We start from the raw sequence: 27,059 nt of genomic DNA on the forward strand, positions 1-27,059 counted from the left end.
TTCTCTCTGTTTTATTTCCTTTGTCCATCATTTCTTTTTTTTATATTCCAAAATAAATTATGCTATCTTTTTAATTCTTGAACACTTTAAACTTTTTTTTTACATGTTGCACATTATTTTTTGGCATTAAAAACCATTGAACATCAATATAAACATTTACATTTTTAATATAAGATACTGTAAAGTTAAGAAATTTTTTTAATCTCTATAGTATAATCAATCAGACATGGATTTAAAAATCCGTATGGGTGGACTATATCATGAAATTCATTTATGTGAACTCAGTTGCCTTTTCCTACAATCAACTCTTCATTTCCACCTTCTCATGTGCATCATATAAATTCACTCAGTTTATCTCCATGCAGTTGCTTGATGCTTTGGAGCTAGGCAGGCTAACAATGAAGACGGTGAAGCAAAATCTGGGGGGCCTTTGTATACAACATGGTAGGTTTTTGTGCATGTTACAGCTATATATATTTCGCACAACATTAGCACCAAAGTTAAAAATGTCATATGGCTCTCTTTCAAGCAAAGCAAGGGAGTTAAAAACCTGATATGAATCATTGGTTGCTGCACCTTGCTCTTACCAAATTATGCACATTGGACACAGCTCTTTCTATGACTTCCATTTTTACCAGCTTCCTGCGCCCCAACTGAGAGGTAAATTTCAGCATGTGCTTTTGATCATTCACTTTGATTTGCTTCTTTCAGCAAACATCTGATACTGCTTTGGTTACGATATAGGTTGGGATTCCAATTGCTGCTGGAATGTTACTGCCAGTAACCGGAACCATGCTGACTCCATTAATTGCTTGAGCTCTTATGGGTCTCAGTTCAATGGGGGTGATGACAAATTCGTTGCTTTTAAGGTTGAAATTTTCCTTAAAAACAGCAGCAAACTTACGGATCATCATCGCATGCACCTATTTACATTAACCCTGATTTTGTAGAGGATCCAAAAGAAAGGTTGAAGAAACCATATTCTAGTGCATTATGACATAACGGCTGTTTTATTCTGCCTCTTCGATGAAATGAAGTACATATCCAAGAGATGTTAGGAATTAGCCTTCTCAAGGGTTCGACTCTTCTTTTATCCATCATGTTGGGGGATTATACTTTCCAACGTTTCCAATGTGCTGTTCAAGGTATCTCTTTTTTCCTGGGAGTTTACCCTTCTTCAAGGTTTCACTTGTAAAATGAGGAGCAAGAAAGATAATGCAATGTTTAAACCCAATGTAAGTGAATAGAAAGTTTCTCATTTAAAAAAATAAATAAATAAATACAATCTGAAACTGAAATCACCCAGTCCCCATACTTGAAACTTAACAGTTTTGTGTTTGAGCTGCTCTTATGTTTTTTTATCTTATTTTCGATATAAGTTTATGCTTTGTGTTTTTGTTTATTTAATGTGTAATATAATTCTTTTATAATTTAATTTATTGGTTGATTTCTTATGTTGTATTTAATTAATCTATTTGTAAAATTTTTAAGATATATTTTATACATAAGATTATGATAGATTAAATAATATTATTTTTATTTTATATTTGATGTATATAAAAATTAGAATTGAATAACTTATTTATTGATTAAAATTATTTTTTAAAAAATTTATTCAATTTAAATTATTGATGTAATTTTTAAAGATATAATAGGATACGAAAGTTTAATCTTATGAATTAAAAAAAAAAAATTTACTCGAGAAGATTGAATTATTTTATATTAAAAAGATAATTTTTTTGTAATCATATTTTTTTATGTAAATATAAATCAAATGTAATATAAAATAATTATCATTTTATTATATATATTATTTTATGTATCAAATATGATTTTAATGTATTTAATATTAATTAAATTTGAGGAGTATTTATTTATATTTATATATTTTTTTACTTTAGGATCAAAATAATTTAGATTAAAAATATTATTTTGAATTAGATTTAATTTTGATTTAAAGATAAAGAAAAAAAGTTAAAACTTACGCTAGATGGATTCTTACTTAATAAATTTTAATTTGTTTGTTAGTTTTAATTGTAAATCTTAAAATTTAAAAAAAAATAATAAATGACTCTAAATTCGGTTCACCAATCTTCCCCCATAAGATGGGGAGAGGTAGCCTTATTGGTATCTTCTCTTTTCTTTTTCATCGTATTCGGGATCCGACAGCGAAGCGAATGACCGTCAAATGCGCTGGGCGGCAAAAAGTTGAGAAACAAAACTATGATATCCATTTACGAGCGGCTACAGTGCCTGCCTTGCCTACCAACGAAAAAGCCAAGATTGGTTATTAATAGCAGTCAAAGCCAATAAATAGAAGCTTTTATTATTATTTTGCTTCTTCTCCTTTTGTTTTGAGACAAGAGAAGGAGAGGGAGAGAGACAGCGAGAGAAAGATGGCAGGAGGGGTTATAGCGGACCATGGCCATGCTGACAATAATGCCCATGCTTCGAAATTGACCTCTTCTGTCGTGTTTATCTGCATTGTTGCAGGTTCTGCTGGGTTAATATTCGGCTATGATGTTGGAGTCACAGGTTTAACTTTCCTACAAACATGAAAATCAGATTAATTTCATTGAGTTTTTTCATCCAAATTTGCTTAACAGAAATATGTTCATGAATTTGCAGGAGGAGTAACGACAATGGGGCCATTCTTGGAAAAGTTCTTCCCATTTGTTTTACAGAGGATGGCAGACGCAAAGCAGAGCCAATATTGTTTGTTCGACAGCCAAAGCCTAACAGCATTCACGTCTTCATTGAACATTGCAGGTCTAGTGTCATCACTCATAGCAGGACGTGTTACCACCATTACCGGCCGCAAAGGCATCTTGATCATCGGAGGTTCTATTTTCATGATCGGCACTGCCCTTAACGCCTTTGCTTTCAACGTATGGATGCTCATTGTAGGCCGCCTGCTTCTCGGTTTCGGAGTCGGTTTCACAAATCAGGTAAAATCTTTTCTTCTGGGTGGTCTAGTTGGTTATCACGCTAGTCTCACACACTGAGGTCGCTCAGCCATTTTCAAGTTTCAACCATTGCTGAATTTTTACAATTATTATAGGCAGCTCCAGTGTACCTCTCAGAAATGGCTCCACCCAAATGGCGAGGAACTTTAAGCACAGGCTTTCAGTTTTTTCTCACCCTTGGGGTCATCGTAGCCAGCTTTATCAACTTCGCCGTGGCACGGCTCGGGGACTACGGTTGGCGCATAGCTTTAGGTGCTGGAGGTATACCCGCTTTCATCATGACAGTCGGGGCACTCTTCATTCCCGATACCCCAAGCAGCCTAATCCAACGTGGGAAAGTGAACGAGGCACGTCGATCATTGGAGACAGTCCGTGGAAATGACTCTGATACCGAGTCCGAGTTGAACGAACTAGTAACCCATAACGAAGCTATAAAAGCAGCCAATCAGGATCCGTACAAGTTGATCATGCAACGACGTTACCGGCCACACCTGGTGCTGACCATAGCAATTCCCTCGTTCCAACAGCTAACGGGGATTAACGTGATTGCATTTTATGGACCGGTGTTGTTTCGTTCGATTGGGTTTGGTAGCGATGGGGCATTGATTGGAGGTATCATTTTGGGGACAGTCAATATTCTTTCCACATTTGTTTCAACTTACGCCATTGATAGAGTTGGAAGAAGAATTTTGTTCCTCCAAGCTGGAGCTCAAATTTTACTCTGCCAGGTTTGCATTAGAATTTTCAGAGATCAACTCCTTTGTTAAAAGAAAACCGATTAGTTCCTTTTTCTAAACTTCGGGTTTTGTTTGGTGAAGATGGCACTGGCATTTCTTTTCGCAGTGGAGACGGGGACAGACGGCACTGCACCTTTCTCAAGGAAAGCAGCCATCTTAGTTTTGGTTCTGACATGTAGCATTACAGCGGCGTTTGCATGGTCGTGGGGGCCATTAACATGGCTCATACCAAGTGAGATATTGCCTATGGAGGTCCGACCAGCCGGGCAAGGGATATGCATCGCCTTCAATTTCATAGTTACATTTATTCTGTCTCAAACGTTTTCGACTGTGCTCTGTCACTTTAAGTACGCTGTGTTCCTGTTTTACGCTGCGTGGGTTTCAATTATGACCATATTTGTGGGCCTCTTCCTGCCAGAGACGAAGGGGATTCCCCTGGAATCTATGGACCAAGTTTGGCAAAAGCATTGGTTCTGGCGTCGGTATGTTGAAGGAACTGACTTTTGAGTAATGAATTTCTTTGATGAGATTCAGAAATTCATTGAATGAACTCTACATGTAGAAGAGGGCGAGTATTTTGCGGATCTGGCCTCCATTCCTCTTTCCTTTTTGCTTCTCTTTTTGAACTAAACTAGTTTGTGACACAAACCCACGGGTGCTGCAACTTTGATTCTTTTTGAAGAAATTGCCCCCCCCCCCCCCCCTGATATTCACCACAACAATCTTCCAATCTCCTGCCATGTTGGTACTTACCGCATGTATATCTCTAGCTCTTTCATGAATTAGAACTAACCCACGAATTAATTTTTATTTTTTTAAAATTATATTTTTAATAAAAAAAAAAGTAAAATTTTTATATAACAGCATATAGATAAATATAACTGTATTTTTTTAAGAAACAAGTAGTAATAATATTTAATAAATGTAAATACAAATTATAGACATATAAATACATATTCTCTTTGAACTTCAATAATTCTTGTTATACCATCATGATTATTTATTCAGTTTTTTAAAAAGAGTTAAGAAAGAATGGAAGATTAAAAAGTAGATATGGGAAAACAAAGGTACAAATAAAATAAAAAAAAGGAGTTGTCAATAAAAAAATAATAGTAAAAAGAATGTCAAAAAATAAAAATTTTATCAATATTTGATAAGATATCATATGTAATACTCAAAACCTCACTTTTATCCTTGAATTAATAAAAAAAATTCAATCCAATTATTTTCAATTAAAAAAAATACACAACGGGATCATTACAACTGAAACTCATTAAATACTAATTATTTTGTCTTCTCTATCTTTTTAAAAAATAAAATTAAATAAATATAAACCTAAAAATAATCAAAAGCTTAAAAAAAGAGAAAAAGGGAACAAAGCTATCACATGAGCACGAAACACCTTAAACCCATTTTGTGTTGCACCCAATTTTTAAAAAAAAAATTCTCAATCCGATCTCAAAACTTTTTTATAAAAGCCCTTACGATGGATTGACAGGAATCGAAACCAATCAGATATTATTTTATCATTCATACCTTAATTAACCCTTTTTTGTTTTACAAAATTTATTTAGTTAAAAACTAAAATAAAAAAAATAAAAAATCGAAAAGTAAAAAGTAAAAAGTAGAAAAATAAACAATAAAAAATAGATTTAATAAATATAAAATATATATATAAAAAAAAAGGTTTTTAGAGAAACGAAGGGCTGCGATGCGATATCCTCTCTTATTCTCTATAAAATTAAATATATAGATTGGGTTAATAAAATTAACCTCTTCCAACAGTAAAAAACAAAGAAGGGTCTAAAGAAATTAAAAAAAAAAAAAAAAAAGGGACACCTAAGAGAAGATATGAAAGATAAGAAAATGCCAAAGTAGCCATATTCTTCAATATTAATGCTCATAAAAATTCATCCAAATTTGGAACTTATCATACGCCCCACTCACCCTCTTCTTTCCATACAGAAAACTATCAATCCATACTCTTATTGATCACGTGCCTCACAATATAACAAAGAAATATACAGTATTCCAGTTTGCATCAAACAGGAACCTCTAAAACAATATTCATAATCCATCACAAGAGTTAATGATAACCAAGAGGAGCCGGTGCCTCCCTCAATTCCTTTCCCTGAAAATGAATATCCTGCATAAAAGAGTATTAGGCACCAAATATACGCATTAATATCATTATTGAACCTTAGGATGCATATGAACAGTCTTTTGGATTTGCATTATCTATCACCAATAACCAGAGAACACAATAATTTCTTAGGTTCATAAGAGAAAAGGGGGGGGGGGGGGGGGGGAGGGGAGAGGAGAAGAGGGAATAACATGCTCAGTTATAGTCTTCTGCATTTCAGGTATATGACATTTTTAGGACTTACCTACTGTAATAAACATCTAGTCACAGTACCAAATACAGACTGAACAATTGTTAATCAATCTTTGAAGAAACAGGATCCAATCCATACCAACTAACGTGTTGCCATGATGCCAAACTAAATGCAAAAGATCATATATTTATAAATTCCAAATGATAATAAAGAAACAAAAAAAAAAGAAGAACAAATGTTCATACACTAAAATCTACAAAAACTTCTTTACTGATCAACTCCGATGATACATCATTAGGTCAATCCAAGTAAATGACGGACTAATTTTAAATTTTACCATACCTTATGAGTGATTCTACGGTCAGATGTAATCACTTACATTCGTCTCATGCAAAAATATGAGCATAAATGATGGAATGTTTTTTCAGGTCTAAATTCCCTATTTAACCTGCGTTTTCTCAAGTTGCCAGATGCATCATTTGATATAAAAACAACAATAGAATACTTTATCGATGTTAAAATGGGTGGCAAGAGCATTGCTTCATGAATCTGTTAAAGAAAAATGAACATGGAAATGGAAGAGGCAAGTGATACGTACAGAAGCAAAATGGTTAACATCCCTATGATGAGCTTCATCAGCACGAATCACAGTTATAACATCCTTGAGGGTAGCTTCTTTTGGCAATCTCCAGTAATCTATTGCGATGGCAGGTGCTGGAACATTTTGTATAGCACCACTTTCAATATCCTTCAAATACTCTGTATAAGAGTGAATAGCTTCCTCCTCCAAATACCCAACAATTCTATGTGCCAGTTTGGGAGAGAGCAAATAAAGAACAAAGAAGGCATTAAAGAAGACTCCTTGCACGGTCAGAACAAGAAGCCTCTCATACCACTTGGGTTTCACAAGCTCCACCATTGTCATCAAATGCATCCTCTCATTCTCTGCTTCTTCAAGCAAGGCTTTAATCCAACCACCACTTTGCTGGAACTTACGGAGAGACCTCAGATGCAGAAGCATCCCTCCAACCATACCAGGGACAGCCGCCACTGTTTCCAGCATCATAGCACGACAGCCATAGCGTCTCTGTATTTCAAGAAAGCCACATCAAATACAAAATTTTTTACACAAGTGAATAGGCTTTCAACCAGGAGGTCAAAAAAAGAGTCACACAGAAACTGTGGAGTTCGTTTTCACTCATGAAAAAGAAGCAATGCCTTGAATACATATGACAGAAAAGACAAGAATCATATAATTGTCTTCTAATGTGTAACAACCTGCAAACTTCAAACATATCAAGACAGGCATGGATGTAAATAAGTGCTATCATAAATATATATAGAAATGTAAAATGTGAAAAAGATGAATGAAAAGTTCAGTTGAAATTTGAGATCTAAAAGCAATAATATAAAAGAATATATTAAATACAATTAAACAATTATAGGATAATGTAATTACAGAACAAAGAAAGGTTAAAAAAAAAAAAAAAAACCTGGAAGAATATATCTGTAGGAATCCGCAGGAGTTTGACTGTCCTGTAAGCAAATTTATCTGTAAAGTTCTTTGGTACATGGTGCTTTTTCAAGTCAATTGACACGTCCGCCCTGTACGTTTCCCATGGCTACATGAAAGAGTACAAAACAAACAGCACAAATATTAGAACGTCAAAATATAAATAATTAGTTAATTTCTGCAGCAGACAAGTGTTCCTTTAAAGATGAATTACTCAAAATTGATTTAATGAATTCATTTATTTTAAACCTTTAGATTATCAGGCAAACAGAAAAAGAAAATAAAGAACAGAGCAATCGCATTTTACTTTGTTTTGATATGACATCCAAACACGACCTTAGATTATGATCAACAGTAATAAGTCAACGACATGGTAGTTTTGAATACAGGTGGAAAAGAAAATCAAAAGTCAAATAACAGAATCGATCCAGGAAGAAAAAGAAAGAGCCATTAAAGATGCATTAAACCTTTTGAAAATGAAAAAAAAAAAAATCTTCTAATATCTCGCATAAATAAAACGAGTTTTAGAGTTTAAACTATAGAAAGATTAGATGATACCATGAAACAGTTCCAAGGCCAGTCAGTGCCATCCTCTCTGGTGATCTTAGGCCTTGAAATCCCCCAATAACTTGACGCCAACACTTCCTTCCCCTTCTTGTCTTCGGTCACCGGACTTTCCTTTTTATCTTCCTTCTCGAACGGCGCTTTTTCCACAGAAGCTGGTTCAGAGCTCATCATCCTTCTCCACTCAAACCCTCCAAACACGATGCCGTTTTGTTGTCCACTCAACTGCACGCTTCTCCCAACTACGGCGGCCCTATACACGTATTCATTGCCGATGCTATAGCTTCGGCCATTGATCAGGCCTTGCATCACCGACTTTAGTACAAAACGATTCATTTTCTTTCTTTTTTTTTTTTTTCAAGGTTTTGGTTATGAAAAGACCGGAGAAGCTGGAGAAAGATAATGGAAGTAATGGATCGGTAGGTTCTTCATCCGCCGTCGCTTGGAGGGCAAGAAATTTTAAGATAAGATCAGATTCCGGAGAGGGTAAACTATGGTGTGCGCTTTGCATTACCGAATAGATGGAAGTGTGGCAGCTTTCTTCCAATCAGAATACTCTTAAAGGTAATTTACTCATAATCAACGGATATGATCGGAGTCCTGCAATTCTAAAAGTGGAGATAAAATCAAATGTCGTGCTCTTGTCCGTATATTAATATTACTTGATAGCCGCTTACATTTTTAAGGCGGTTGTACCCTTGATTTTTCTAAACTTACGTCCCTGCCACTAGACTTTCCTATTCTTTGGGAATGAATAGCAATTAATTTACCACTTCTGTATGACACGTGTCAGTGGATCGACCAAGTGGAGTATTCGTGGTCAGAATTTGAAAGTTGAGGTGCACGGGACATCACGGGAGCTACTAAATGAAAATTAGACAAAAAAAAAAAACTAGTATTTTTTATCGTTTTATTTTTTCTTTTTTTTTCATAAAGGAAAATTCATTGATACTGGATGGATAATTTCATAGCCATTGGTTAAAAATCTTTTAATACGTTACCAGTATACTTTTTAAAAAGACGGACTGATACTGCATTTATTCTAATTTAAAATTTTGGATTAAAATTATTTTTAAAAAATTAATCAACTTTTTCTTAAAGCATGATAATTTTTTTTATTTTTTAATACCTAGTGCATGATTACATTGGTCCACGGTCCAAAATTAATTGACTTCCAATTATGCAAAGACAAATTTTGCGACTGCCCAAGTTGTGCGGACTTAAAGAACAAATTTTAAGGCCCATCGGCTGTCGTCACTCGTCATTCACGAAAGTTCCACTCTCGCCAGCACCCAGAGGTGTCTATGGCCCGGTTACTATTAAAAAATATTAAAATATTATTATGTTAATATTTAAAATTAAATTTAAATAACAAAATAATAATTTGGATTTAGTCGGACTTACACATTTTAAATTTTTTTCTAGAACTCGATCATTTGCAGTTCTACTCGTTTTCTTTTGTTCGGTTTTTTTAATACTGATATCAAAATTTTAAATATTTAATACAAAAAAGAAAAAATTTCTTATACTCTTATAATAATAAAGATAATAAACCAAGATTGATAGAAAACTTTTAATGGTAATGCTTACTCTCAAAAATGGTTTTCTTTTCACATTTTGATTTAAAATTTTTTTATTTATATTGTTAATTTTTTTCATTTTCTTTTGATTTAAATTATTTTTATTATTTCTTGTTTTTAATTTAATTGGTGAATATTTCATTGTAAAAGACGTAAAAATATAAGAAATTTTGACCACCAAAAGTCAAAATTAAATTAAAAATCAGGTATAAAAAAATGAAAAGGAAATGACCTATCATTTTCTTCTGCAAAAATAAATTGAAGGACATATTTTATGGCCTTTTTTTTTTATTTGAGATAATGAATATTTGAAATTAACTTTTTAAGTAAGAGATCCGTTTAACTGTTTAATTAAATGTTCGGATGCAATGATCTATCTAATGATTGAACTCATAGCAATAATAATGTTGTTGTTGTTTTTTTTTTGTCGTATGATGATGTTTTGAATATATTAACTAAATCACCATCCTTTTGTTTTTTTTTTTTTATCAATTGCAATTGGTTGGATAAAAATAATATTCCTCTCGTAAAATTATAGGAGAACATCTAATCAATAAAACATTAGTGGTTTTTTGACAAATCATTTTAATTATCATGTTACCTCATAATTATGGGATATAAAATATATTTTTTTGTTATTGTATTTTAAATTATCATGTTATAAAAGTGTTAACATATTTAATTAAAAAATTCAATTTTAAAAATTATTTCTAATGATTATTGAGAAGAGACATCTAAGGACTATTGTTTTCAAAATAATTTTTTTTAATATGAAATTTAACTAGCTTGTAAGAGCATTTGGTGTCATTAGTTTTAGTTTATAATTATTGATTTTTTAAGTGATATGGTAATCAAAAAAGAGGTGAATTAGTTTTCTTTAAATGTTTTTTCAAATAATAATTTGAATATGAATAAATGATGAATTAAAATAATAAGTACTTTGATAAAAATATTATACTATCAATAACAATTAATAAGCCTAGAATCAAATATAAATAACAATAAATGTAAATAGTGTAGAGATATAGAAATTAAATGTAAAATTTATAAACATTCGATCATTTTCCTCAAGGCATCACGTCCTTTCTCTTAGTTATCTATACTAAGGTTTTAATCCATTAATTGAATAAATATTACAACTCTATCTTTTTCTTCATAAGACTTAAGATAGAAATTTTGATATTTTTTACTTTTTTAGATTAAGTAGCAACCATTTAATCTCACAATTTCAAGAAGATACCTCACTTTTTTATTACAAAAACACTCATATTATTTTTGCAAACTAATACATATTTCAAATGTTAAGTGTTTGCTTAATAAAGTATAAAAAAATATGATGAATGAATAATAATAATGATTTGAATATAACAAATACAAAGATATTAATGTTAAAGCTCTAAAACTCTTAATTTCTTTGAGATAATGAATATATAACTTGTTTGATTTGACTCTTTTGATTTATCGACCTTTTTAATATATTGTAATGCTCAATTTATAGAGGAATTAAATAACTAACCATTAAAGAAGCTTGAAAAATGAAAACACATGATTTTCTTCTTTAAAATTAACTATTGAAGCTTGTTTGAGATAAAGAGATTAATTTATTTTGATAAAAGATCGATCAGGTGCATTAAATGATCGATTAGTTCATAAGTTTTATTCATTTTGATTGTTACAGCCTAGGGGATCGATTAGGTACCTTAAAGATCAATCATATCAAGTTGGGTTTTGGATTCTAGATGAACAATGTCGTTGATTGTTTTATATTTTATACTTTACTCATTAATTTGATTATATGTTGAATAATACAACTCAAAATAAAAAATCATTTGAAGATTTAGTAACTTTAACCAATTATGATAGGATGATATTTTAATAATTATGATAGGAGAGACATTATAATGATTTTAGCTTATTATAAAAAAATGGGCATTATAATCAAGTTGAACACGTGTCATTCAATTGTTAAGCAAATTAGAAATGCATTATAGTTATTTATAAGGGAATTACTTTCGTATTATTATATAGATGTTAAAATTTAATATGTAATTATGAAGTAATTAAAAGTATATTTTTATAATTATGGCAAAAGGATTATAGGAATTTTGGCTAATTAAAGTATTATAGGTATTTTTATAATTATGATAGGAGTGATATTATAGTCATTTTGATCAATTATGATAGATATTTCTTTAATTATGATAGAAGTGATAATATAGTAATTTTGGTTACTTACAATATGGGGGCATTATAGTAATTTATATGATGTAATTCAATAGATATAGAATGGTATTTTTGTAGTTATTGTAAGGAATGACAAAAAAATGCCACAAATCAATGAATTATTAAATATTTCAAAAGGTATTAATGTAATTTTGATGGGGATTTACTTTTAATTATAGTTATAAATACTAAAAAAAAATACTTGCGCGTTGCTGGGAGTAAAAATTTTTATTTTACCATATTTATTCATCATACATTTTTTACAAAAATTAATCTAATTAATAAAACAAAAAAAACAAAAGATAAAAATAAAACAAATGAGAATGACATATAAATACCTTAGTTGATATAATTTTTTATAAATTTATCCAATAAAAAATATTAAAAAAATTAAAAAAATTAAAAAAAATTAAAAATGAGAAAAAACCCATAGAAGCTGTCACAATGATACCTGATATTAAGCTTAAATATTAATTTATTAAATTAATGTAAAAAATAATTTTATTAATATAATATATATACATGTATAAAATTAAATAAATAATATATATATATATATATGTATATATCTTAAAATAGCTTAAAACAAAGCATTCTAAATATGAATCCGATCCTGGTTCGTTTCTCTTTGAAAAATTTAACCCATGTCAAGGTTTGTTATTTGAAAACAAAGACCAAATAACCACTTGATCCATATCAAGGTAAAATATTATAAAAATATATAAATATTAAAAAGAAAGTAAATAGAAAAAATGAAAAAAAATATATTAAAAGGAAAAAAATAACTTTGACATATAGCATATCCTTGATATGGAAGAGATAAAAAAATTTGAAATTAAAAAAAAATTATTAAATAAAAAAAAAATAATAGAAAAAAACACGTAATATACTTTAATATCAAATGGATCTCATAAAAATAAATTTAAAATCTTGAAATGAAAGTAAAAAGAAAAAAAAATTGATATAAAGTATGTCTCACTTTAAAAATAAAATATGTAAAAAAAATTTATTAAATATAAACAAATTTTGAAAAAGGTCAAAAACAAAAAAGCAAAAAAAAAAAAAAAGTGGAATGTGACTTAAATTTTGATAATGTACTATTCATTAGTTAGTTACCACAATTTAAATAATAGATTATTGTCTTACCTTATGTTTAGATTGAGAGGAAGGGAAAACAAGGAAAAGAAAATAAAAGAAAAAAATAAAAATAGAAAAATCTTTTATTTATTTAGATAAATTTTTAATTTAAAAGAAAGTAAAATTGAAAAATTTATACTTTTATGAAAAAATTATTATATTTATATTTTTATTATAACATTAGATTTGATTATATAACTGATATTTTTTATCAAAATAATTTTTTTTACGAGTATTTTATATAACATCATAATTTATAAATATTTTATGATTTTTTAAATCTTAAAAATAAAACAAACTAAATTATTATCAGAATAAATTAAAAGATTAAATTAAACACAAAATTAAAAATAAATTAATAACTAGTTAATACAATTAATCATATTAAATATGTTCAATTTTGTTTAAAAATATTTGTTTGTATAAATTAGATAGTATAAAGATATATTTATATATTATATGTTATTTTATAAAAAAATTATAATTGAAAAAGTATTAGAATGAATTTTTTTTATTTATCTAAACAATGTTCGTTATATTTTTTTTATTAATTTTAATTATTTAAATAAAAAATATATATTATTTAAAAAAAAATTTATTTTATTTTTTTATTAATATCTATTCAAACATAACGATAAAAAATATGTTATTTATATTTTACAAAATAGAGTTGTAGATAAACATAGACTCAGGGCCGCATGTAAGGGACAAAACAAAAACATCATCAATAGTTCAATATCTGGTGTCTTTTATTCGTTTTGTAATTAAGATTAAAAAGGTAAAAATAATTTTATAATTTAATATTTTAATAAATATTTTATAATTTAATATTTTTTAATAAATAGTAAGGGAGCCTTTTTTACACCCTATTTTTTACACTAATTTTTAAAAAATTATTTTTAAATAAAATTATTTAATTATTCTTTTTTAAGCTAACCATTCCTATTTTCAATTTTTTGATTTGTAAATCCAAAAAATTTTAAAAGTTTTCAAATTTATAAATAAAAAAATTAAAAAAATATTTTTATCTTATATCATTGAAATCAAGAGGAAATTAAAAAATTCATACTGTAATCGGGTGTTTTTTCTATTAAAATTATAATTTTTATCTATTAATTCTTAAATAAATTTATAATTATTTGAATAATTCTTTTTTGTAATATTGTGAAAGTACTTCAAGATACAAGATTATTTTTCCTTACGTGAATTTCTTGGTTTTGTTAGAATCCCATAAAAATAAATAAATATTTTTGTTAGATTGGAACGAAACTGATTAGATAAGTTTTGTTGAAAACTCTAAATGTAATTCCATTTTAAACTTATTAAATATAAAAATCTAATAAATTATATAATTAATAAAATTTAATATATCCGATAAATTATATAATTCATTAAATTTTCATATTAAATATGCATATTAGATAAATTATATAATTTAACAAAATTTCATATTTAATAAATTTTATAACTTACATTATCTAATAAATTATAAAATTTATCAAACATACATATTCAAAAAATTTTAAAATAAAAATAAAAATAATTAAATAGTTTTACTTAAAAATAATTTAAAAAATATAAAAAACAGAAACGAAGCGCACATAGAAGCACCTAACAGTAATTATTCAATTTTCTTAGTCCACGGCACCTATACCTCATTTCCCCAGTTGGAAACCTGAAAAAGTATTTAAAAACCGAAAAGGAAGTAAAAGTTGTCAAATCCTAGGTTAGAAGTTCAACGCGGCGCCAGATGTCGGCCACCAATTGGTGAATTTAGGTTGCTACTGTTCAACGGCGTGAACTTTCCTCAGCCTTTCGACTATCTCTCTTTTTCTCCACAGCAAAAATACTCCGAAAATCGTTTTCACATTTTCCATTTCTAAAAGTCTCCTCAGCTCCACATACATGCACATAAATAAATAAAAATATGCTACTTGTAAAAAAAAAAACCCGAATAACAGTAAAAAAAAAGAAGAAAAATCTCCTATCAGCTTTCGTGTATCCTTTGCTAATCTCAACAATCTTACGAATAAATTAAACAAAAAAACAAATCGATCGATCTTTTGGTGTTCTACTCATGGCGGATCGCGCCTCGTACGGTTTGGCTTCCCGATTAGGTCAGTTTTCTGTCAATCTCTTTCACCAACTTTTTTGTTTGATAAATATTTCTTCTGTTTGGATTCGTTTACTTTTTGAACTCGTTTTTAACCTGAAATTTGGGTGTGGTTCTATTATTGTTGTTACTGTTATTTTTAATTTGATCCGTGGTGGGATTGTGTTTGTTTAGTGGAAACTTTGCGGAGCTTTCCCTTGAGAAATTGGAGTTAGGTCTAAGATATATAACTTGATTCAATTAGGGAGGTTGGGTGGGAGGACTTGATAAATTGATATCATTTAAGAACTTAATTTTATCTGGGGAATTCCAGGAATTAGGGTTTGATTGTCCAATGATAGAATACGTGGTGATTTTAGCTTTCGTGTGATTGCATTGATGAGTGGAAAGTATTTTCATAACAAAAGTTGCTTTTGAAGTAAGATCACTTTAACTTAAGAGATTTTGAAGAAATAACACTAAACAACTCTATCACATTGGCTTATTTTATATGAGAATGCGTTATGGTTCGGGGTCATTTCAGGTAATATATATCAATTGGCAGTGCAATTGATGCCTGATAATTTGCTATAAAAGCAGAAAGTTAGGTTTGCATTCTAGGTGATGCAGAGCAAAATCTTTTTGCATCATGGAGAATTTGCAGTGTTCACTCTTTAAGACACTGAGAATGCTCTAACCAAAAATTAACAATATGATTTATGTTTTCGTATTACACGAAATTGGTGCATGAATTGAGTTTGATAATTCTTTTCATTCCTTATTGGACCTTAATTTTGTAAGAGTGATATAGGCCGAGAATGTTATTTAATGATAATATAAATGAAGCTTTTTGCTAAAATAGGCCCTTCTGTCTTTCAGACATAGGTAAACTCTGAACTGATGACTGAATTTTGCTTTTGGTATTGGTACTAGATTCATGGTTTTATTCCTCCATTTTCATATGTTTGCTTGTCCTAGTGAGTCTTTTGTTAATTAATATTTTGTTTTCTGATTTGCAGATATTGAACAGATATTATTAGAAGCACAGCATAGATGGTTGCGACCTGCTGAAATTTGTGAAATTCTTCGTAATTATCAGAAGTTTGATATTGCAGCTGAGCCTCCAAACAGGCCTCCTAGTATGAACATTGAAAAACATTTCAGAGCTGGATAAAAATCATGACAGTATTTTTTTTATTGTGAATTGAAGTAATTATATTATGATCACTAACCTCTTGCTTAAAGCATGTGAAAATAATTAATTTGAAAGTAGATTAATGTTGTTCTGTTGTTAGCTTTGGGTTTTCCTTCTTTTTTTATTTCTTTATTTTTTTGCTTCCATATACTTTCCATTCCTAAGAACCTTGTTTTGTTCAATCATGAAAGCTGAATGAAAATGCATTAAGCAAAACCTGCAACATCAATGTTATCATTGTGAAAAATTATTTGATAAAGTTGTGGTTGATTTAGGGTTAGACAACCAAATAGATTGATATGAATTTAAACTTGCCAGGTGGATCACTTTTTCTTTTTGATCGAAAGGTTTTAAGATACTTTAGGAAGGATGGACATAATTGGAGGAAGAAAAAAGATGGAAAGACTGTGAAGGAAGCTCATGAGAAGCTGAAAGTAAGTAATTTAGCAATAGAATATAAAGTTTTCTTGTTCTTGTTATATAGTTTTAGCATTTCAGGAAGTCTTTATTTAGTGACTCACACTCCTGGATTGGAAACTTTGCTTAAGAGTAACTTCTTTAAAGCAATTTTAGGTTGGAAGCATTGATGCGTTGCACTGCTACTATGCCCATGGAGAAGAGAATGAAAACTTTCAAAGGCGTAGCTATTGGATGCTTGAACAGTATGGATTAATTTGTATATATATATATATATATATATTTGTTTTCGTGGTTAGCTATAGGCATGCTAGCATGTTATAATGTCTCTAAAGTTGTATTATATTTTGCTCTATTTTATTTGATTTCTTTATTCCAGTTAATTACGTTCATATTTTACTTGGAAACTGTGTGCTAATGCCAGAATGGTTGAAAAGGTACTTTTTTTTTGCTTCCCAGCTAGGAGGGCATAAAGTAGTATCACAGTTAACAGTGTTCGAAATTTGTTTATACTTGGGCGTCATGGCCCATGTAATACATGTTAGCTTACTAACGAGCCTCTACTGGTTGTTAAGGGTGGGAATTTGTGAAGTCTAACGGATATGGTATGATTGATTTTCTTTACAGTTTCTGTTACAATGAGTGATACATTATCTTCTCTTACATTGACTTGTAAAGCAAGTTGAGAGAGCCAATACTCGAATTGCTTATCTTAGTACTTTTAGGGCTAGAAAAATTTATAACCTGTACTTTATATGCAAATAATGTAACAATACTCTGAGTTCTGTGATATTTGGAACTCCTGGGTCTATTGCTTCAGTGGGGGTTTAAAGTTCCATTTTTTGAATAATAGTAGCAATTTTTTTTTGGTTTTGTGAAGTATTTGGAATTATATACTTAATATCTTGTCTCTAAGCTTTGTTAATTTTGGTTTGAATGATTTTGTTAATGTTGTAGGGATTTGATGCATATAGTTTTTGTGCACTACTTGGAGGTTAAGGTACTGCTCACTTCTATTTCTTCTGATGAATTATCACTAAGTTTTTCTTTTTGATTTTAAGAAAGGCTTGATGATTGATTGTTTACAACATTTCTTGTACTTTAAAATACAATCTCTAATATCCAGTATACTTATACCCGGCAATTTTAGAGAAGAAATGAACAAAGAACATCATTTGGTCCATCAGTTTAAGAAGTGTAGTCATCATTTCTTTAAAAAATAAAAATGAAGTGTAATCAGCACAGGTGAGGACTCTGGTGGGATAGTTCTTTTGAGCATTGAATCCATGTTTGGTTCTCCATTAATCAGAACTACAGCTGGACTGGTTGAAAGGGGGCAGGGGAGTATTTGTGAGAGGAGGGTGGTAGTGGTTGACCTCCATAGCTATTGTGTTGCTTCTTGTTTTATGTGCTCCAGGATTTATTTCCAACTTACTATTGCCTTCATAAACATTTGCTTTTTCTTTTCATTTGCTTTGAGGTGTACCCTGATTTGGGGGTTTTATATTACTTTTTGGTTGGTTGTAGACTTCTTGGTAAGGATCGGAACAGTTGGCTTTCACAACTTGTGCTAAACATCTTGATGGGCATTAGGTTTTTGGATCAAATAATGACTTGCACATATACTGATTGTGACAGCCAATCGTTGCAGTCATCAGTCCTAAGCTTAAGCTAATGAAATTCGGCTCATCTAAGTCAATCCCAATCTAGTTGAGCATAACTACATGATTCTAGGTTCTGAATTTGCATGACATAAAATCGTCTTGGCATTTAACTTTTAACTGTCTGCAATTCCTAAAAGTCAATGTTCTAAAATTTGACCTTTTGAGAACTTGAGGCTTAGCCCAAATGGTTCACCCACTTCTCTTAGGAAGTGGATTCCCGCAAGGCTGGGGTTCAATCCCTAGCATTTGCAAATTTTCCTTCCCCAATTCCCCCTAAGCCTTGGGCCTCCTTTGTACGAAAAAAAAAAATTTTGACCTTTTGAGGTTTGCCTATTTATTACAACTTACAAGTATCAATCTTAGTTGATTGAACATTCACAGGTGTATGATTTTTTGTTTTTAGTTTTTAAACTATTCTGTTTTCTGCAGAAGTTATTAATTATTTGACTGTTTGATTTTGACTAGGCAAGTATTTTGGTTGTTCGAATAGTCAATCTTTTCCCATGTTAAAATTTTCCTTACTTCAGACCATATTGGTTTCTTTGCCTTCAGGGTAGTAGGACTATTGGAGGCATAAGAGAGACTAGTGCTATATCAAACTCCCGAACTAGCAGTCCTTCAACTTCTAGCTATTCTGTTAGTCATGGAAAAGCACCTTCTGGAAATGCAGATTCAGCAAGCCCAACCAGGACTTTAACATCGTTGTGTGAAGATGCTGATTCTGGTATGTTTTTTCTGTGTTTTTGTTCATATTTATATCCTTTAGGCAATATAGTGTGATGGTGGTTAAGTTGCCTTTTTTTCCTCCCTCATTATTCATACTACTTTTCAATGCAACTTATATGAGATCATACAGAGGATAGTCAGCAAGCAAATTCTAGACTCCATATATCGCCCCAAATAGGAAATGCTTCTGTGATGGACGATATGAATCCTGGCTTCTTAAATCCTTATTCTACCCATCCCTTTCCAGGTAAGCATTGTCTTTTGTGACTTGCTTTACATCAACTCGTTTCTATTAATTGCTTTATGCATCAAGCTTTTGCATGATTTTGCAGTTGAGCCAGATGGAAACTTGAAATTCTTACACTATGATCATGAAGGTCGGTCATCAATTCCTGGAGTAAATGAAGTTTCACATCTTCATGGAGATAGACTTAGGGGTATTGATTATGGCTCTCACATGACTGAAGCTCAAAGAACACTTGATTTGGCATCTAGGGAACGAGGCTTGGAACAATATATGCCTGTATATCCGGCTGCATCTTCTCATGCTTCAATGACTTCCGCTCAACCTGATACTGTTGGCATCAGCCTGCAACAAGAAAACATGATTGAAGGCAAACTATTAGATGTCAAGAGTGCTGGAGAGGAGTTTGGAAATCCTCTGCCAAGAAAATCAAATTGGCAGGTATTCATGGTAGTTGCAGTTCGTACCTTAGTTATTATTCAGTTTGCATCTTAACGGTCAAAATTCTGAGATTGAGACCTGAAAAGTGATATTTACACTTATAGTATAGTACTTTTTGTAAACAATCTATTATATTATGTAGAAATTGTGTGAGGCAGGATGCTGAATTTTTAATGTCTTAATGTGGTTTGTTTATCTCATTGCCATGCAAAATGTTTTATTTAATTTTGGTTTATGCAAGGAGTTGTTATTCTCTTCACTTTCCATCCAGTATTAGGCATACAGTATTGAACCTTGTCATAGAGATTAAAAATTTAGATGGTTAAGGAAAACTGTCGGGTGACTTATGTAATGCCTAAAGGATTGATTTTACTTAATAACCAATGTATGTAGTCTCAAAATATCCAGTTTTTTCACAAAAACTTCTTCACAGATTTGTTTGCCCTTTCTGTACTTTTGGTGTTTAAACATATTTGGATCTTTTCTCAAATTCATTCCGATATATAATGTTCTAATTCAAGTACTTCTTTCAGATTCCTTTGGCTGACAATGCCTTAGAGTTGCCCAAATGGCCTATGGATCCGTCATCAGATTTTGAATTGCCATATGATACTAGGTTCTTTGAGCAAAAGAGTCATGATTTTCATTTATTGAATGCTCTTGAAGAATTGATCAGTCGTGATGTTCTAAATGAGCAGCCTGTGCATAAAAACCTTCAAATGCAGCTTATCAATGCAGATTCTAATTCTGTTATGAAAACATATCCTGAGAATGATATGCATTTGGCTGGAAATATCAACTATGCTTTCTCTCTGAAAAAATCATTACTTGATGGAGAAGATAGCTTGAAGAAAGTTGACAGTTTTTCACGGTGGATTACTAAAGAACTTGGAGAAGTAGATGATCTGCAGATGCAGTCCTCATCTGGTATTACCTGGAGCACTGTTGAGTGTGGAAATGTATCTGATGATGCCTCTTTGAGCCCTTCTCTCTCCCAAGACCAACTTTTCAGCATAGCTGATTTTTCACCTAAGTGGGCTTACATAGACTCAGAAACTAAGGTATTTAATTTTTTTTTTTTTTTTTGCATATGAAGTTAAGTTCCTGCAGCAACTAGCAAAATGAAGATATCAATTAACTACTTGCTTATTCTGTTAACCTTTTCTCTCACCACGTTTCTCACTGAAGAATAGTTAATTTTGTCATGTTTTCTTAGCCGTGCATTGTTCAACCTTATCTTATTCAACTTACTTTTGTCTGGTACTTTGATGTGTGCATGTTAACTACTTGCAACTCTCAAATTTGTTCATTTTTATGTGTGCATTTTAATTACTCAAGCAAATTATCCTCCCTGCTTTAAATATTGTTGAATGTCATGCAATCACCTCTCCCCTCCTTTAAATGTCTATTCAGCTTGGGTTTTCAATTTCTTATGATGTCTATTCTTATTTAGTAGTTGCCAAGTTAGTAAAATGGACTTTTTCTCCTTATCATTTTCTGCATCATAAAACAGGTTTTGATTATTGGAACATTTTTGAAGAATCAAGAGGAAGTAGCAAAATATAACTGGTCATGTATGTTTGGGGAGGTGGAGGTTCCGGCTGAGGTTATTGCAGATGGCATTCTTTCTTGCCATGCTTCACCTCTCAGTGTTGGGCAAGTCCCATTTTATGTCACGTGTTCCAACAGGTTAGCTTGTAGTGAAGTGCGAGAATTTGACTACCGAGCAGGATTCGCCAATGACATAAACGTTTCAGATATCTATGGTGTTGCTTCAAGAGAAATGCTGAGGCGATTTGAGATGTTACTTTCTCTGAAATCCTTCAGTCCTCCTAATCATCATTTTGAAGGTGTTGGGGAGAAAAGAGACTTAATTACTAAAATTATATTAATGAAAGAGGAAGAGGAATGTCACCAGATAGTAGACCGCTCACCTGACAGGGATTTGTCTCAACATGAAGAAAAGGAGTGCCTCCTTCAGAAATTGATGAAAGAGAAGTTGTACTCATGGCTTCTTCACAAAATCATGGAAGATGGTAAAGGGCCGAATATATTAGATGAGAAGGGGCAAGGAGTACTACACTTAGCGGCTGCACTTGGTTATGATTGGGCAGTAAAACCTACTGTTACTGCTGGAGTTAGTATAAATTTTCGTGATGTGAATGGCTGGACTGCACTTCACTGGGCGGCTTTCTGTGGCAGGCAAGGACCTCAAAATTTACTCTTACTCGTTTGTGTTATATGCAGGCTTTATATTTGTGTTGCACCAAATTAAGTCTTATGATTTAGAGCCTTCAATTTATAAATTAATGAATTTCTGACTGAATTTGCATTAATTTGAACTTCTTTGGTTATGAAATTATTTGAGAACATCTTATGTTTAATTGTATTATTTTCTTGGCTTATGATAAAGTAAATGTTGTATTAGAAGCAAAACTTACAATATTTTTGTTGTGTGTCTGAATCTTTTTTGCAAAATTCAGAGAGCAAACAGTTGCCATTCTAGTTTCTCTGGGAGCAGCTCCTGGAGCACTGACGGACCCATCTCCAGAATTTCTTTTGGGTAGAACTCCTGCAGACTTAGCTTCTGGTAATGGACACAAAGGAATCTCTGGTTTCCTTGCAGAATCTTCCTTGACCTGTTTCCTTTCTTCTCTCACAATGAATGATCCAAAGGAAGCTGTTCAAATAGTTTCGGAGCGAATGGCAACACCTGTGAATGATTGTGATGTGCAAGATATACTGTCATTGAAGGACTCAATTACTGCTGTCTGTAATGCCACACAAGCTGCTGATCGTATACATCAAATGTTCAGGATGCAATCTTTCCAGCGTAAACAGTTGAGTGAGTCTGGTGATGGTGTATCTGATGAACATGCTATTTCATTTTTAACTGCTAAGGCACGCAGGCCATCGCAAAGTGATGGGGTAGCCCATGCTGCTGCAATACAAATCCAAAAAAAGTTTCGTGGTTGGAAGAAAAGAAAAGAATTCTTGTTGATCCGTCAAAGAATTGTCAAAATCCAGGTTATTGCTACTTTTGTCTTTGTTGATGTCTTAGTTTCTTGGTTATGTTTTCCATTTTCTTTTTTCTCGTAATCTTTTCCTTGGAAATGGGTTTTGGCTTAATCTGATTCTTTCAATGTGCTTGCTTTATGGTAATGTGTCATCCTGTGCCTGGAAAGCTTAAGTGATGACCTTTTGATGTAATGATGGTTTTCATAGGCAATTTTTCACATGACTTTTTTAGAGAGAACATAATGGGATTTGTGTCTTTAATATTTACGGGTTTTGACCATTTGATTTCTGTTGGCTCCTGTGCCATGACTTTTATTCTTTCTTTTATGGTATCAATGTTACCATATTAAATATTTACTTATCAAAAAATGGGGTAAAAGGAATTGATTTTTTTATGATAAACATAATGTGTAACGCTGTTAGTTTGAGGTTTTATTGATCTATTATTGACATCCAAACTATAAAATCTTGAATTTGAATATTGATTTATAATTTTATGGTGTGAAGGCCCATGTTAGAGGACACCAGGTGAGGAAACAGTATAGAACAATCATCTGGTCAGTGGGAATTCTGGAGAAAGTTATTTTACGGTGGAGACGTAAAGGGAATGGTTTGCGAGGATTTCGACGGGATGCAATTACCAAGGAACCTGACCCACAGTGCATGCCCTCTAAAGAGGATGATTATGATTTTCTGAAGGAGGGAAGAAAACAAACTGAAGAAAGGCTGCAGAAGGCACTTACTAGGGTCAAGTCCATGGCTCAGAATTCTGAAGGACGAGGTCAGTATCGTAGGCTGCTGACTTTGGTTCAAGGGATTCGTGAAAATAAGGTATATATAATTCTGTTTATGACATAAATTTCTATTTTATTTAAATTCACATCAGCAGGATTCAATGATGTTAGATAGCCATGACAACTCAAATCTGTCTCAGATAGTGTCTTCGCACCTTGAACTTGCCTTGTTTCTGTCATTCACTGTTGCTTCATCTGGATGCTAACTGGCCAACTATGTTCTGTATAAGCTTTTGTTTCATCATTCAGAGAGCTTATTAATAACCTGGTTTGAGCTCTTTTTTCTTTGATTATTGCGATTATTCCAAAGTCTTACGAGACCAACCATAAATTCTTGAGATTGCGTGTCAAGAGTTACGAGGTCCAAAAATTGTTATGTAATTTTTATGCCCCACATCTCTGTTTGTCTTTGTATCTCTCTCTCTCTTCATTTTAGTTTTGTGAAGACAAACACGATCGTTGCATATGCCATAATTTTGATTGTGAATGTGCTTTTTTGTCAATTGCAACAAATTTCCTAAGAATAAAATTCATTTCCAACAATTATTTTAACTCCTCGAAATATTATTTAAGGTACTGAATTGTTTTGAGATATTCTTCCACAGGCTTGCAATATGGTTCAGAGCAGCTCAGAAGAAGTGGCTGACCGTGATGAAGATCTTATTGACATTGACTCTCTTTTGGATGAAGACACTTTCATGTCTATTGCATTTGAATAAGCTCCTGCATTTGAATATACTGGCAGCATCATTGCAGCATTACGAAGGTGTTTAACTTCATTCTGTCTGTAAATATAATATCTAACACTTCTAACGTATTCAGTAGACTCTGCTTGTTTCTAGGTAACATAGAAAAGTAGCTTTTACTTCTTAGGTTAATAGTTTTTAATATCATAAATTCTTAACTCAAGGGTTAGGGAGTAGCATTTATTGGTTGCGAGTGTTGGGGGGAGATTCGTTTGTAAAATTTGTTAAAAGTAGATATGATAATTCATCTATTTGTATAAATTAAAGTATCGATAATTTATTTATTTAAATTGTGTTAATCATGAAAATTGTGTGTTTTAGGGATCCACATAAATCTCATTGCGGTGAGAGAGTTCTATTCAAATCAGGCATCAATTACTAAAGTCGTTGTACTTTAATTTGTTTAGTAGCAATCGTAATAAAATTGTCACTTGATGATTTTTTAATAACATAATTTAAATTTTGATTTCTTTTTTATTTTATATCTATAATTAACAAAATTATTAAAAAATATTGTCCAAGACTCTGAATGAATTACTTTTTAGATATATATATATATATATTGTTAAATTTAATGAATTAAGATATTTATAATAATACAAGTCAGAGTTGAAAATTTGACTAAAATAAAAGAAAAATTTTATTTACACTTCATTTATTGTTATATACAGTTCACTTTTAAGTACATTTCAAATTCAAAATTTAATTTTCTATCTCTACTAAATCACTCTCATTCTTCACTTTCTAGTTTTCATTTTATCCTTTCCATTTTATCTCTTATCTCTTTTCACTTTTCAATTCAAAAAACGCTAAATCTTTCAAATTAACTTTCAATCACTTATATTTTGAGTTTTTCGGTGATTAAAAGTAAGATCTTTATCTTGTTTTCTATTGAATTTGTTTAAATTGTGGTTGAAATGGATTTGGATATAGGTTAGTGTTAGGGGCATTTGATGATCAAAAGAGTATAATGGTTTTTTTTCCTTTTATGAAGCTTTCAATTGAGAATCAAGAGTATTTTCATCATTTGTGTTAATTTGATATGTCAAGTCGGTCAGACATACTCAGTGTCATATCAGTTCATCACTATTTTTATTGTCCTCTGATGGTCTCCTAGAGGTTACTTATAAATATGAAGTTTCAGGCACCATTAAGTTAGGTTCATTCAACTCTTTTTCTCTCTTTCCTAATTCCTTTCCTTTCCAACCTTACTTTTCCTAACTTGCATGTCAGAGTGCAAACGTAAAGAACACACCATGCCTTTGCCTTTAACCGTCTTTCTCTTCTTTTCTGTCTTTCCAAGGACCCCTCGAGGTTAGAGCTCGGCACGAACATTTGGTGTGCCAGGTAGAGGACCTTTTCTTTCATTAACCGAGCGTATAACAATGCCATTAAGGAAAAGAACCCTAGAGGAACGAGAGAGGGTCGTCCTGGCTGAAACAGAAACCTATCATAACTAGCATTCCATTCGATTGGCCCAACCACATGTGGACCCAACCAAGGAATAATTCCAAGCCATGATTGAACAGAAATAAGCTTTTAAGCAGATGTTACAAACCATAATCCCACCGTAATTTCAAAAGTGTCTGACTTAATCACCAATGGCTGAGGAACCCTTGTCAGACAATCAAGTTATGAAGAGGTGGAAGCTTTCTCGGCTTCTAGAGAAGAGGAGCACATAAGCCTAACCCACCATTATCCTAACCACAATTTAACACAAGCTACGACCAAAAAATTCAAACAAATAAATCCCAAACCCCAACTGAACAGTGATTTAAAAGCTCGGATATAGGCCATAGAAAAAGAGCTAAAAACGAAAGTAGTAGCTTTTAAGAATGAGCTTGAGTTCTTAGAGACCTTGCCCTTCATGGGAAAAAATCAACAAAGTTATGCCTCATAAAGGGTTCAAAATGCCAACCTTGAAATCTATGATGGTACTTTTGACCCTTTCGATCATTTGGAACTTAATAGACTAACATGATAATATAAGGGGTAGACAAGGCTTTAATGTGCAAAGATGTAGCTACTACACTAAAAGGCATAACTTGGTCTTGGTATAGTAGCTTGAAACCAAAGTCACTCACGTGGTTCAAAAAGCTCAGCCACTCTTTTCTATCTAGGTTTGTGAGTAGTCGAAGAGTGAAGAAGATGACTTTAAGTTTGATGTTAATGCATCAAGAACGGAATGAAACTTTTGAAAGCTATGTCACGTGTTTTAATGCAAAAACTTTGCAGGTTAAAAACTTGAAACAAATGGTGATCGAAACCACTTTGACAAATGGACTCCATGATAAAGAGTACCACTTAAAGTTAACTGTATTGCTTGAACCGCTTAAAACTCTGGCCGACGTCCTATTGATAGTAGAGAAATACATAAATACTAAAGTTACAATGAAAACTAACAAAGACGAGAGAGGCTGATCTCCCCTCTTTGGTGGTCGAGGTGTGGGAGGCTCATCCTCTTTTCTCGGTAGTAAGAAAGGTAAAGATTTCTACGATCTTCCCCCAATAGGAGGATGACATAGAGCTAGAAGCCTTAATGGAGAAAGTAGTTACATTGCACTGAATACCTTTCGAAAGAAGATTTTGATGCAAATTGAAAGAAGCTCTAACCTCAGATGACTGAAGCTACTGAGACAGAATACGAAGAAGGATATAACTAAAAG

General features: G+C 31.7%; 4 protein-coding genes and 1 long non-coding RNA gene across 11 annotated transcripts; 4 read left to right on the forward strand and 1 right to left on the reverse strand.

Moving 5' to 3' along the window:
• The first annotated feature begins 312 nt into the window (after positions 1 to 312).
• Positions 313 to 876, forward strand: LOC149514424 (uncharacterized). The gene is made up of 3 exons (XR_016328683.1): positions 313 to 444; positions 611 to 660; positions 745 to 876. It is a non-coding gene; the product is annotated as an uncharacterized LOC149514424 (long non-coding RNA).
• Positions 877 to 2,267: 1,391 nt separating this feature from the next.
• LOC111298355 (sugar transport protein 5-like) lies at positions 2,268 to 4,210 on the forward strand. The gene is made up of 4 exons (XM_022893100.2): positions 2,268 to 2,535; positions 2,629 to 2,948; positions 3,062 to 3,694; positions 3,785 to 4,210. Exons 1-4 carry the CDS (start codon positions 2,397 to 2,399, stop codon positions 4,208 to 4,210), a joined length of 1,518 nt encoding a protein of 505 aa, XP_022748835.2. The 5' UTR covers positions 2,268 to 2,396.
• A 1,352-nt stretch (positions 4,211 to 5,562) lies between these two features.
• On the reverse strand, positions 5,563 to 8,489 carry LOC111295179 (ubiquinol oxidase, mitochondrial-like). Its single transcript, XM_022888573.2, has 4 exons — positions 8,111 to 8,489; positions 7,533 to 7,661; positions 6,638 to 7,126; positions 5,563 to 5,849 (listed from the first exon to the last, which is right to left on the reverse strand). The coding sequence occupies exons 1-4, from the start codon at positions 8,450 to 8,452 to the stop codon at positions 5,790 to 5,792; spliced, it is 1,020 nt and encodes a 339-aa protein (XP_022744308.2). The 5' UTR covers positions 8,453 to 8,489; the 3' UTR covers positions 5,563 to 5,789.
• Positions 8,490 to 14,892: 6,403 nt separating this feature from the next.
• LOC111295185 (calmodulin-binding transcription activator 2-like) lies at positions 14,893 to 24,701 on the forward strand. 7 transcript variants are annotated; one of them, XM_022888585.2, is made up of 13 exons: positions 14,893 to 15,173; positions 16,168 to 16,287; positions 16,662 to 16,777; positions 16,917 to 17,005; positions 17,718 to 17,760; positions 18,977 to 19,148; positions 19,281 to 19,397; positions 19,483 to 19,835; positions 20,369 to 20,896; positions 21,349 to 22,037; positions 22,319 to 22,862; positions 23,361 to 23,684; positions 24,253 to 24,701. In XM_022888585.2, exons 1-13 carry the CDS (start codon positions 15,134 to 15,136, stop codon positions 24,364 to 24,366), a joined length of 3,249 nt encoding a protein of 1,082 aa, XP_022744320.2. In that variant the 5' UTR covers positions 14,893 to 15,133; the 3' UTR covers positions 24,367 to 24,701. The 7 variants fall into 7 exon arrangements, with proteins under 7 accessions (XP_022744320.2, XP_089601498.1, XP_089601496.1 ...); XM_089745372.1 differs by having other exon boundaries at positions 14,894 to 15,173; positions 16,168 to 16,357; XM_089745370.1 differs by having other exon boundaries at positions 14,917 to 15,173; positions 19,272 to 19,397.
• Positions 24,702 to 26,400: 1,699 nt separating this feature from the next.
• LOC149514425 (uncharacterized) lies at positions 26,401 to 26,814 on the forward strand. Its single transcript, XM_089744971.1, has one exon. It carries the CDS (start codon positions 26,401 to 26,403, stop codon positions 26,812 to 26,814), a length of 414 nt encoding a protein of 137 aa, XP_089601097.1.
• Positions 26,815 to 27,059: the final 245 nt, after the last annotated feature.

This window comes from Durio zibethinus, chromosome 16 (assembly GCF_047325235.1).
Source record: "Durio zibethinus cultivar Kanyao isolate XHJ-2024 chromosome 16, ASM4732523v1, whole genome shotgun sequence".
NCBI classification, from domain to species: Eukaryota; Viridiplantae; Streptophyta; class Magnoliopsida; order Malvales; family Malvaceae; genus Durio; species Durio zibethinus.